The 13694-nt window shown below is 36.2% G+C and overlaps 1 protein-coding gene across 2 annotated transcripts; it reads left to right on the top strand.

Moving 5' to 3' along the window:
• The first annotated feature begins 6309 nt into the window (after nt 1–6309).
• Nucleotides 6310–12724, top strand: LOC145612565 (leucine-rich repeat receptor protein kinase HPCA1-like). 2 transcript variants are annotated; one of them, XM_081667912.1, is made up of 19 exons: nt 6313–6516; nt 6707–6830; nt 6925–6996; nt 7991–8065; nt 8185–8256; nt 8365–8526; nt 8678–8752; nt 8874–8945; nt 9078–9149; nt 9261–9329; nt 9443–9517; nt 9607–9678; nt 9789–9923; nt 10039–10511; nt 10616–10765; nt 10878–11017; nt 11118–11337; nt 11422–11657; nt 11923–12724. In XM_081667912.1, exons 1-19 carry the CDS (start codon nt 6429–6431, stop codon nt 12436–12438), a joined length of 2898 nt encoding a protein of 965 aa, XP_081524038.1. In that variant the 5' UTR covers nt 6313–6428; the 3' UTR covers nt 12439–12724. The 2 variants fall into 2 exon arrangements, with proteins under 2 accessions (XP_081524039.1, XP_081524038.1); XM_081667913.1 differs by lacking the exon at nt 11923–12724 and having other exon boundaries at nt 6310–6516; nt 11426–11618.
• The last annotated feature ends 970 nt before the right edge of the window (nt 12725–13694 follow it).

Raw genomic sequence — 13694 nt, 5'->3', positions numbered from 1 at the left:
GACCGATTGGGGTTCGATTAAAGATGAACAAAAAGGGTACAGAGGAGAGTGAAAGAGAGGAGAAGATAAGGAATTGAACAAGGGAAAGATGATAATGGAATGTTGTTCTTTAACGCCATTTTTGCATTTCAATTGGTAAGTTAACGCCGCTAGTCTGAAGTTAGCACCCATATTCCATTATGCCGACTTTAACCTTAGTAAAGCTAGCGAAATGATGCGCATACCCTCTTATGAACACAGGTCGTTCATATGGCATATGAACAAGGATTTTCTCTAATAAAATCTCATTTGGGTGAAACTTGGGCTCCCTCTACCAAATAAAGGTAGCAAAACATGAGGGTTACCATGTAGATTTCCCTAAAATATGTTCAATAATTTTTGTACATCAAAAATAAACTCATTTAGGCCCCGTTTACTCCGCTTTATTTTTGTTGAACTAATTTTTATTTTTTTTTATTTTTTTTTTGAAACCAACTAAAATTATTTTTGCTAAATGTAATTTAATTTTATTGAGTTTAATTAATTTTTACAATTCTGTATTATGTTATTTTTTATAATTATTGATTTTGTGTTATATTTTACTGTATTTACTAAAACGATATTTGTTTTTTGGAAGGGTACTAAAACGATATTATTTTTTGTTTTTTTTTTACTTTTACCACACAAAAAATCAAGAAATTGTTTTTAACCACCAAAACTTTTAAAAGTTCTAATTTACCACCAAATAAAAAATTAAAATTTGTTTTTTAGCATCTTCCGTAAAAAATGTAGCGAAATTTTTTAAATTCTTTGATTTCGTACCAAACACATATTTTTTAGGGGTTTTGGTTCCAATTTGAGGTCAGAATTGACACAAAAGATCGAAAACGCCTCGTCTTGCGTGTTTAAAATACCTCGATTTGCGTGAAACACGCAAAACGAGGCATTTTCGTTCATTTTTTTGTCACATTTGACTTCAAATTGGATCCATAGGACCAAAATGCTCTCTAAACCTATGAAGAACATGTGTTTGCGCATGAATATCGAAGAATTTTTTTTAACCGTTAAATTTAACAGTTTTCTTCACGATAAGTTGTAAAAAACAATTTTTAGAATTTTATTTAGTAGTAAAATAAAACTTTAAAAGTTTTGGTGGTAAAAAACAATTTCTTGATTTTTTTGGTGGTAAAAGTTAAAATTTCCTTATTTTAAATATTTCGTATTTTTTTTGTAAGGAAATTTTGACTTTTGTTACCTGTTAAAAAGTCGATTTCACTTTTGCTACCTATGAAAACTTTTATTTTATTTTACTACCTATCAAATCCTGTTTTTTAAATTCCGCTACCAGTTAACGGAATCCGTTTATAATTCCGTTAGTGAGATCAAGCCACCCTCATTACCACCTTCCGGCCACCACTCCCTCCTTAGCCACCCTAAATGCCTCCCCGTCAGCCACCTAAAAAAAAAGAATTTTAAGAAAACCAGCAACCCCAGCCACCCCTCCCCTCCTCCACCACCCTCATCACTGCCTACCTCAAGCCAGCCACCCACGTCTCTCCACCACCTTCATCCATCACTGCCCACCTCAAGCCACCCACCCACCTCCCTCCACCACCCTCATCCATCACTGCCCAGGAAACCCTCGAAAGCACCTAGCCACCCACCCACGAAATAGCCCAGAAACACCACTCCATTGCAACACCATCCCATCGCAACACCACCCCACCGCGACCCAACCCACCCGCGACACCTCCCAGCCATTCGAACCCCCTTAACGAAACCCCTAAATTTTGAAATCAAATTGGGGGAAAATTAGGGTTTTTAATTTTTTCGAATCAAATTCATTGATTTCAAAACGAAAACAACAATTAAATACATGAATTTGCAATTCAAATGTAAACAAACAAAAGCCCTAAAACATTTTCGACAAATTGTTCGAGTTATGCCCAAATTCGAACCAATTTCGAAGGAGGGAGCAAGTTTGGTGGTCTCCCGTGGTTGGGGTTCGTTGGGGGAGAGGCTATTCACTAGTAGAAAAATTGAAAAATGCACCGCTAATTGGCCACCGGTTTTTGAAAACCGGTGGCTTAATTAATGGGTGGGATGAGCCAAACGGGTATTGCCACCGGTTCAAACCAAACCCGTGGCAATAATTATAAGGCCACCGGTTTTGAACCGGTGGCAATATCCAATCAAATTAAAAAAAAAAAGTGCCCCTTTTGTTCCTTCAAATATAAAAACCCCTTTACCAAACCCTAGCCCCTTCATCTTCTCTCTCCTCCCTCATTCACTCTTCTGATCTTCTCTCTCCTCCCTCTTTCCTCCCTCTCTCGTCGGCCGATCCCCATCTCTCTCCTCACTCTTCTGATCTGCTCTCTCCACATCTCTTCTCCCTTCTCTCATCCCCTCATCCCTCCTCTTCCCCTGTCCTCTTCCTCCTCGCTCGCCCCCTCCCTCTTCCTCCTCTTCACTTCTTTGTCACTGCACCACCGCCGCCTTGTACATACTATCGCTGCCAATGGTTTTCTGGTCAAAATCGACCATGAAAACTCTAGATCTAAAGTTTTCATGGTCGATTTTGACCTTTATAACCCAAATTCAAGATAATTTCGGGGGTTTTTGTTGTAATTTGAGGTAATTTCTCTTATTTCTTACTTTTTTTTTGTTATTTTTGGTGGAATTCGTGGGTTGTGGTGGTTTTTGGTGGTGGTTGTCGTTATGATGGTGGTGGTTGTCGTTATGATGGTGGTGGGTGGGTTTTTGGTGGTGGTTGTCGTTATTTTAATTATGGTTTTTTTTTTTCTTGAGTTCTTGACAATTAATTTCTGGGTTCTTTGTTTTTCTCGATGCTTTGAATAGCTATCCGGATAGCATTAAAGGTAGTCCTTCCCCCAGGTGTGCCTAAAGTCTTATGTTCGATGATCCACCGGGTTAAACAGTAGATCTACGATTTCAGGGTAAAGGATTTTTGCTTAGCTGCTTAGCGAATCCCTCAAAGCTTCCTTCTGAAAATCAAAGTCCATTTTTGTTTTTTTTTTTGAATTTTTTTCTGGGTTTTAAAAAATTGATTAGTGTTCTTTTTTTTTTTTATTCCGAGATTAGTGTTCTGTTTTTTTTTTTCAACAGCTTATTTGTATTGTTCAATTTATATTTTTGTTTTAATTGATGCAGGTATATTGATTTGGATGTGAAATTGAAGAATCAAGATTTTGATTTAGATGTTGTATGTGGTTTTTGTGATTTTGATGTTGTAATTTTTTATGATTTAAATTGTAATTTTTTACTGATTTATTTGATGTAATTGTTGGATTATATTGTAATTTTTTTTTAATTAAATGTTGTAATTTTTCGATTAAATTGAATGATATTGTTCGATTTGTATTTAGATGCTGTCATTTTTTTTTTGATTTGATTGTTCAGTTATATTTCAAGTAAAAAAAAAAAAAAATTATATATGTTCATTGCCACCGGTTAACCGGTGGCAATAGTTGTTAATACAAAAAAAAAAAAATTGCGGGAATTACTATTGACACCGGTTAACCGGTGGCAATACTTAATTTTGCCACCGGTTTTGAACCGGTGGCCTTTTCAACCGAGTATTGCCACCCCCCAAATGACCACCGGTTCAAAACCGGTGGCATAGGGGGGTTTTGAACCGGTGGCCAATTGATATTTTCGCCTAGTGATTGGTGGTTGGGGCGGCTGTTCGGCGGTGTTTAGGGCGGTGGTGGTTGGGGTCGGCCGTGGTTGGGGGAGGATTCCGGTGGGGGAAGGGGAAAGGGGGGTGGTTTTGGTTCGGGATGGGGTCGGGGCTGCGTAGGGAAAGGGGGTCGGGGCTGCGCAGGGGTGGGGGAAAGGGAAACGGGGGCTGAGTTCGCACGCCGACGCCGGCCGAAATTCTGGGTGCCGGCCGCCGGCAAGGGGGAGAGAAGGGGTGGCGGTTGAGGTGTGGCAGGGGATGGCTATTTTTTTTTAAATTTTTAATTTTGAATTTATTATTATTTTTTTTAAAAAAAAAAATTATAAACTTAACGGAACCCTAACAAATTCCGTTAACAGGTAGCAAAATTTTAAAAAAGTGCCTATGTTAGGTAGTTTAATAAAATAAAAGTTTTGATGGCAAGCAAAATTGAAATTGAGTTGTTTCACAGGTAGCAAAAGTCAAAAAAATCCTTTTTGTAATGTAAAGTAAAAGAACATTAATTTAAATAATTTCATTTTAGTGAAAACTAGGTTAGGTCCCGTGTCATGCACGGTAACTTTTAGTGATTGTCTAAAATATTATGATGAGTTTATGAAAGAGTATATATGTTAGCCAATATATTTTTTAATTTCTTTTTTGCTCATTTTTAAGTTTTAACCCTTAAAAGAAGAAAAAATATATTAAATAAGAAAAAAAAAAACATTGGGTACACCTGTACACCTACCTCTATCACCCGGGTATATATAAAAGGTGATCGATGATTGGGACATTTGAAACTACGCATTTGTTAATGTGCATATTTTTTTTATATATATTTTATTTCACTAAAGGATTGAATTAGTATCATTTTTGTAGCGTTGGACATTACACCATGTATGCTTTAAATTAGAATTCTTGTAATATATGACACGAATTCCTTATAAAAAAAAATCTTATTGTATCATACTTATGTTTATATAGTTGAGAATATATTATAGAAATATACATCAAATCTTTTATATTAATATAAATTTTCTATGCCATATCTTTTTTTTATGTAATGTATAAGATTTGTTTCCATAATAATTTTTCTTAAAAAAAAAAAAAAAAAAAAAAACTAAGGATACACCAGGACATGGCACATGTCATTGCTGTCATTGCTGGTGTATCTTTTAGTATATAGTTATTGATTGATACTTATTTTATATAGTTGAGAATATATTATAGATAGATATACATCAAATCTTTTACATTAATATAAATTTTCTACACCGTATCTTTTTTTATGTAATGTATTAGATTTGTTTCCATAATAATTTTTCAAAAAAAAAAAAACTAAGGACACACCAGAACATGACACGTGTCATTGCTGTTGTGTCTTTTAGTATATAGTTATTGATTGATTGATGATTAAGTTAAGGGCCTGTTCATATTTACTTAATTTCAGTTCAGTTCAGTTCAGTTCAGTTCAGTTCAGTTCAGCTCTTAATTTCCCTCTCACATAAAATATTTATTTCAGCTCAATTCAGTTCAATTCAGTTCAGTTCAGTTCCAATCAGTTCAGTTCAATTCAGTTCAGCTCCAATCAGTTCAGTTCAGTTCAGTTCAGCTCAGTTTAGTAAATATGAACAGGCCCTAAATCTACAAATTTCCTTTGCCTCCCGATAAAATGTTGGGGGTAAGTAATTCGGGATTTTTTACCTCAAAAAAAAAAAAAAAAAAAAAAAAAGGGCTGCCGGCGACGGTGGCAGTGACTTGGGCAGAGTTAATGGAGCGAGGGAGTCGAACTTATACCAAGGCAACCGCATTTTACAAGTCGTACATTGACGTGATCGAGGCCAACAGTAGAGATGATGATTTATCCAAGGGGCTGGGAATCGGAGAGGTAATCCGGCTGATTTTTGTAGAGCATCTCCATTCATGACTCATTTATCTACACACGTTTAAGTACTACTCCGCAACTACTAAGGCTCGAGGCCTATATTATTAAAATAAGGCTACTTTCTTTTCACCTTTACCAAACAATATTTTGATAATATCATATTAGTAGTATTGTATCACTTGAAAGGCGAAAACTCGATAATCCATTTATATTTGTCAATATTGGAAATATAATCACAAGTTGATGATTCACTATAATGCTATGTTCTTTACATCATTAAGGTTTGATTTAATTTGGTGTGGTATGGTCTGGTGTGATCTGATCTTCGATTATACTTAATGTTTGATTGTGATAATTTATAAGAAAAAAAACATTATCGTGTGATATTTTGTTAGATTATCTCTATGTAACTGTATTTAATTTTGGTGAAGAACTCATTTTCTGATTGATTGAAAGGGAATTTAGTTGAATCAAGTAATAAATTTATCCATGGTTGCACTGCACGGGATAACCAATCAGTAGATTGAAGTCACTGAAATAGTGACAGTAGAATAGGTGACTTGGTGAATACTTCAAAATCAATTAGCTAAAATTTACCAACAAAAGGGCATAAGTCATTATGAAGGCGCTTTTTCAAAAGTCAGGGTTGGCAAATTTGCACCGTGCCATGTTTATAGTAACACTAGTAAAAGTGACGGTTAGAGTAGCTTTCAAGATAAGTAAAGATGAGTGTAAGTTGAAGAAGAGGGCCAACTGTAATCACTAGTGTGTCTGATAACATCAAGCTGCAAGTGCAAGGCAATGGCCAACATTATAACACTACGACCCGTTGTTCTTTTCTAGCTAAATTTGCCAAAATTTTAACTTAATCTGCTGCAACCAGTCATGGTGGCAACAATCAGACTGTTGCTGCTTTGTCTGGTGGGTTTTGCTGAAATTTACTTAATCTCGTCTCTTACTGATCCCGGAGATGGTACAGCCTGCAACCTCCTTCGTCCCATGTCCTCCCCTTTTCCTTAGTATCTGAATTCTTCTGTTTTGCATTGTCAGGCCTTTAGTACTTAAAAATTCATATATCCGAATCTTGATCAATATGGGAGCTGTGTACTGTTGTTTATTTACTTTGTTGCTTAAAAGATACTGAAATCTTGAAAATGGTGCAGCTGCAGCCCTTCAATCATTAAAAGATCAATGGAAAAACACACCACCTAGCTGGAGCAAGTCCGATGATCCTTGTGCTACTCCATGGGAAGGGGTAATATGCAACAGTTCAAGGATCACTGCATTGTGAGCATATGTTCCTCAGTTAATGCTTTTTTTTTCCTACATGTTTCATCCTCATCTTTGAGCTTAATTTAATCAGTATAACTCATTTTGCCAGGGGTTTATCCACTTTGGGACTCGGAGGTAAACTTAGTGGTGACATCGGTGGGCTAACAGAGTTGAGATCCTTGTGAGTATTCTTTTCAGACTATCCTCTATTCTGGAGTTCAAATTAGGTTACATTTGACTGCATATAATTAATTATCTAGGGTTTGGGTTAGAGGATCCTTAAGTGTTATCAATAGAAATCTTACATGTTACATCACTATGTTTATTTGATCCTTTATTGAATACTGAATAATTGGACTTGTGAAGAGCCTGTGATATAGTGAAATCAGGCTCTTTTTTCAAGTTACATGTACCAATTTTATTTAAAGTCCTAGTGAGATACATTCTTCTGCACACATACACATTATCTACGTATAATATATTTTGCTTTTATTTATTAGTCTAAAAGCTTGACTAGACCCAGCAATTTATGTAAGTCCCCTGCCTAAAAATGATAAGTCAATCTTGGAGTTTGCTAAGTGTCCCAAGGGACTTATACTCTGAATTGGTTAGTTTAAGTTGGGAATTTTGTCGGAAACAAACTTATAAGCCTTTAAAGAGAATCTGTCTTACAAAACAATCTTGGAGGCAAAAACATATCATTTGCCTGATTTCAGCGGGTCTACTACTCATTATTATTCTCCTCTATTCTTGTTGTAATGGATATCATACATCTCAACTTAAAAACTTGAAAAGGATTACAAACCAAATGATAGGCTTCATGAATATATAAAGACAATAAATTCTCTTAAGTAGTTAAGTCATCCCTTGCTAAGATTAAATTTTTTCTACAGTTAATGCTTTGCAAGGTTTGACATGTATGCTGCATATTGAATTGGACCAACATTTATGGATCAGGGTTCTGAATTAAAAGGCAGAGGGCCTTGCATAAAATTAACAGAAAGCATAGTATTTTCACAGGCTCTTAACAATAACTTAAAGGCATCACATAGCTCATAAGTTATATTGGAGTTTTCTGGTATACTGGCTCAGAAGACTGAAGTCACTGATATGGTCATTGTTTCTTTAGATTTATATGGAACTTTTAGTTACCTTTCCAAATATATTTGTGGCAGGGATCTCTCTTTCAACCGGGGTCTCACTGGTTCTTTAACTCCAAGACTAGGAGATCTGCGCAAACTAAATATTCTGTAAGTTTTCTTGTTGAGATTGCTTTAGTGTAAGCATTTGATCACTATATAATAGCATACATACTTCTTGCAGAAGTTTCAACTATGGGATTAGGGTTAATTTTTAATGTTCAATGCAGTATCTTGGCGGGCTGTGGTTTCAGTGGTAAAATTCCTCCAGAGCTAGGCAACCTTGCAGAGCTGTCCTTCTTGTAATGATTTGTTCAATGTTATCATCCATAATTTGATAGTTTCAAATTTGTTATTATGGACATGGAAGTCAGTATCTCAAGTTCCTGTTACCATATTCTCTTATACAGGGCTCTGAACTCCAACAACTTTACTGGTGAAATACCGCGCTCTCTAGGTAATCTTTCCAAACTTTACTGGCTGGATCTGGCAGACAACCACTTGACAGGATCTATTCCTGTCTCAACACCTGACACACCAGGTCTGGATCTCTTGTTGAAGGCAAAACATTTGTGAGTATTTTGTTGACGTCCTTTCATTCACCCTCCAATAGGTGGATAGCATTTCCAAAATGCATATGATGTTCTGAAATTCAATTCATAGATAGGTCTTATAAAATTATTCATGCAAGAATGGCAGAATTCACTGTTTCCAATTTTGCAGTCACTTCAATAAAAATCGGCTTTCAGGTTCAATTCCATCTAAGCTATTCCGTTCAGAGATGATTTTAATCCATGTGTAAGTTTCTTTAGTACTCCGTAGCTCCTTAAGTTTCTTCTTTTTATCTGTTTGTGAGAAATGTGTACACCATCATTACAACATCTTAAGTTATATTGTCTATGGTTCCATTTTTGAACAGACTTTTTGACGGAAATCAACTAACTGGGCCGATTCCATCCACATTGGGACTTGTTCAGACTCTTGAAGTTCTGTGAGTTGATGATAGTCTCAACATCTTATACACACATATATACCCCCCTCCAACCACCCCCCCCCCCTCCTATTTCCAACTCACTTATTATTGGTTGTTATATTTTTGAAAAGTATTTTTTGTTTTCTGCAGACGCCTTGATAGGAATTCCTTGACAGGGGAGGTGCCATCTAATCTCAACAATCTCACCAATATTGTTGAATTGTCGGTAGATTTGTGAATTAGATGACAATAAGCTTTTTTCTTGAACTGTAACAAGTCATAATTGATAATTGAGCCTTTGCTTCCATTTCTCTTTCTATTGCATACTTTCAGGAATTTAGGACACAACAAACTGACTGGTTCATTGCCAGATTTAACAGGGATGGATTCTCTTAGCTACGTGTAAGGAGGAATCTTTGGAATTTATTGCAGAAATATATTCTAACTTAGTACATACATCGTATTTTCTTAAATTTATATAGTCTTTTTGATGATGGTTCTTTTCATTATCATAGGGACCTGAGCAACAACTCCTTTGACGACTCAGAAGCACCAGAATGGTTCTCAACGTTACTGTCTCTCACTACACTGTATGTTTCTAAAAGCTAGATTCTCAGCCACAAAATGTGCACTTATAGAATCCGTAACATTTTGGATGTGGCATTGACATAATTTCCAGAATCATTGAGTATGGTTCACTTCAAGGGCCTGTTCCTCAAAAGCTATTCAGTGCTCCGCAGATGCAGCTTGTGTAAGTAATTTGGTGGGAGCATTAGAGCAAATAGGCATTTAGACAACATACCATTTTTTCAAAAAACTTTCCTTCTTTTCTAAAAGAATACTTTGTATAAATTATGACAGGAAAATGAGAAACAATTCATTCAATGGAACATTGGATATGGGTGATAGCATTGGCCAACAGCTCCAGCTTGTTGATTTTGAGAACAACAAGATTTCCTCGGTGACACTTAGCTCTAGATACACAAACACCTTGATGTGAGAATAAGTTTTTGTGCATTTTCAATCCTTTTTTTTTTACTACTCCTTTTCCAGCTGGAGGAGCAATGTGCCATGATTGGCGACATTTACAATTCGCTATATCTAATAACAGATTGATCGGAAACCCGGTCTGCATCACTCCACTTTCAAGTACTGACTACTGTCAGATTCAGCAGCAAACAAAAAAACCCTATTCAACCAGTGTAGCTAATTGTGGAAGTAAGCAATGTTCAGCAGACCAGAAGCTAAGTCCCCAGAGTTGTGATTGTGCATATCCATACGAAGGGACTATGTACTTTCGAGGACCTTTATTCAGGGAAGTGACTAATGCAAACTCCTTTCACAAATTGGAAATGAGCTTATGGGTGAAGCTGGGCCTAATTCCTGGCTCTGTTTCTCTTCAGAATCCTTTTTTCAACGTAGATGACTACCTTCAAGTTCATATAGAAATCTTTCCATCTGGCAAAAAATACTTTAATCGATCAGAAATTCTGAGGATTGGCTTTGATCTTAGTAATCAAACTTTTAAGCCACCCCCAGAGTTTGGACCATACTATTTTATTGCATCACCTTATCTCTTCCCAGGTATTGCATCAGCATCAACATCTTCAATCAGTTATGTCTTATGTCCAATATCTTTTTTTCAATCATAGACTGATCATTATATGGATTTTGAATATGGTTGCCAGCCACGAATGGAAGAACTGTTAGTTTGGGCTTAATCGCAGGAATTGCTACTACTTGTACCTTTCTTGTAGTAATGGTTTTGGGAGTGGGCATTTATGCTGTACAGCAGAAAACACGTGCTGAGAGAGCAATTGGTTTGAGTAGACCATTTGGTAAGCTATTGAGACCATGCAATTTATACTTAGTAATATCTTGAAATTCTGGTTTGGTTGTAGTTCTAATAATTCTTTTTAACTCATATTCTGTTGTCCTATTTTGATGCAGTGTCTTGGGGTTCAAGTGGAAAAGATAGTGGTAGTGTTCCACAGTTAAAGGGAGCTAGATGGTTTCCATATGATGAACTAAAGAAGTGCACCAATACTTTTTCACAGCGTAATGAAATAGGCTCTGGGGGCTATGGCAAGGTTTGAGTCATCACCTACCAGCTCATGCTTCCTACTGTTCCCAGTTGAAAACATTGTATACGCGGCTTCTTATCCATTATTTTCTCGCAATGATCTTCAGGTGTACAAAGGAGTGCTACCTGATGGTCAACATGTGGCAATCAAGCGAGCTCAGCAAGGATCTATGCAGGGTGGGCATGAATTCAAGACTGAAATCGAATTGCTTTCAAGAGTTCATCATAAGAATTTAGTTGGCTTGTTAGGCTTCTGTTTTGAACAAGGGGAACAGATGCTGGTGTATGAATATATGCCCAATGGATCGCTCAGAGATAGTTTGTCTGGTAATTTTATATCCATTATTAAAATGCTGATGATTGTGAAAATTGTAAAAATATCAACCTTATTATACTTAACCTATTGTGCAGGCAGATCTGGCATTCATCTTGATTGGAAGAGAAGACTGCGCATTGCTTTAGGCTCTGCTAGAGGATTAGCATATCTTCATGAGCTTGCAAATCCTCCTATAATTCATAGGGATGTCAAATCTACCAATATACTTTTGGATGAAAATTTAACAGCCAAGGTTGCAGATTTTGGCTTATGTAAGCTTGTTTCTGATAGCTCGAAGGGTCATGTTTCTACACAAGTAAAAGGAACGCTGGTAGGATTATTATATTTTGAACTTGTTTCCTTCTAAAATGTTCTCATACCCTATCAATTTGGATTTGCAGCCATGGAAAACTTGATTGCTTTTTTCTAACCTTTTCAATTTACGCAGCATATGTTTGAATCTCACCAGTCACCATTACTTCCACAATCGGCCATAGTATAGCATAATTATAAAATCCCCTGGACTGCATGGCCTGAAGAAATTTGTGGTTTTTGTTCCATTTTTAAATCAATAATTTGTTTTGGGTATGTTGCAGGGCTATCTTGATCCTGAATACTACTTGACGCAACAATTGACTGAGAAGAGTGATGTATACAGCTTTGGAGTAGTTATGCTTGAGTTAGTGACTGCTAAGCAACCAATTGAGAAGGGGAAGTACATTGTCCGGGAGGTCAGAACAAAGATGGACAAGAATGATGAAGAGTTTTGTGGCTTGAAGGTCATGATTGATCCAGTCATCAAAAAAATTCCAAATTTGATTGGGTTTACTAAGTTTATCGAGCTAGCAGTGCAATGTGTTGAAGAAACTGCATCGGATCGTCCAACAATGAGTGATGTGGTGAAGGAGATAGAAATCATTCTACAAAATGATGGATTAGATACAGGATCAACATCCACATCCTCTTCCGTCAAGGATTTTGGAGCCACCAAAGGTGTCCTCAAGCATCCTTATGATGCCTTAGCAAAGAAAGACACCACTTATAGTGCTTACAGTGGTGCCTTTGACTACAGTGGTGGATACTCATTATCACCAAAAATAGAGCCGAAGTAACACTTTTTTTATTTTTCAACTTATATCAAACAATTAGTGGTTTATGGAATGTAATATTTGACATCCAAGCAGGCAGCAGTACTATATGATCATTTTTGGTATTGATTGATATGCTATTGTTGTTCGAAAACGGGAAAAGAAAGATGTTACTCTTGCCTATCGAACTTGACTTCCACGAAGTGTAACCCCAAGGTTATAATAGTAATTGTTTATAAATCCCTACCTTATAAAAAGTAGAAGATTACTCTTATGAATAGTGCATGGATCATTATACCCCTTAAAATGTTTGTTTACCTTTATACCACCATGTGTAATTTTGTAATTTTACTTAAGACCCATTAATCAATTACAAAATAAATGGAGGATGGAATAATAAAGTTTGAGGTTATAGTTTAATTCCATGACAACATTAGTTAATGGAAAACGAAAAGTTGTTGCTTTATGTGGGCGTTATTTTAAAGTAGATTAACTAAAGTTTAGAATGTTGCACAACTATACAACATTCATCACATTGATCTATATATTTTCAAATGTTACATTTCCGTACCTATCCAAAGATATAATTGTCAACAATTTATTTCTTAGTATATGTGTTTAAAAGCATAGCCAATAGGTTTTGGGCTATTACAACTCGACCATAAACATCGATTATGTCACGCGCAACGCGCGCGTAGGCTCCCTAGTGAAGATAAAAAAATATACTGCCAATGAGGTTCCTAAGAACAAAAAATGACGTAAGAGATAGTGAGGAACGATTGAGAGAAGAGAAAGTAGATTGAGTTTTTATTAATTCGTCACAATATAGCATAATGTTAGAGAAATAGTATAAATCAACATATATATAACAAGCCATAAAAATATTAATGTTGTCACTCTTACATAGATATATGTACAATTGTACATGGTAAGCTTGTATAGTCGTATGTAAAGGTTGCCTCCATTAATCAATTTGATATACGTTAACTTCGAGCATGTTCCTGTTTGAAACCCATCATGGCCACCACCATATCTTTGTCATCTCGCTGATCAACCACAAAGGCCTTCCTCTTCGCCTTCTCGTCTTCCTCTTCTTCTTCTTCTTCTTCTCAACAACAATGGCCCCAATGTCACGAAGGCTTCACAACGATAACAAAGAGACACCATAATATAGTAGCAAAAGAGTGTAAAGTACCGTACGACCATACTAACTCGGTACAGAAAGGATCTCATGCACGGTGATATCTCCATCTCAACAACATGGTGTATTGGTGTGGCTG

Source organism: Chenopodium album, chromosome 24, assembly GCF_948465745.1.
Source record: "Chenopodium album chromosome 24, dcCheAlbu1.1, whole genome shotgun sequence".
NCBI classification, from domain to species: domain Eukaryota; kingdom Viridiplantae; phylum Streptophyta; class Magnoliopsida; order Caryophyllales; family Amaranthaceae; genus Chenopodium; species Chenopodium album.
The sequence above is the reverse complement of the archived record's forward strand: the minus strand, read 5'-3'. Positions and strand labels throughout refer to the sequence as shown.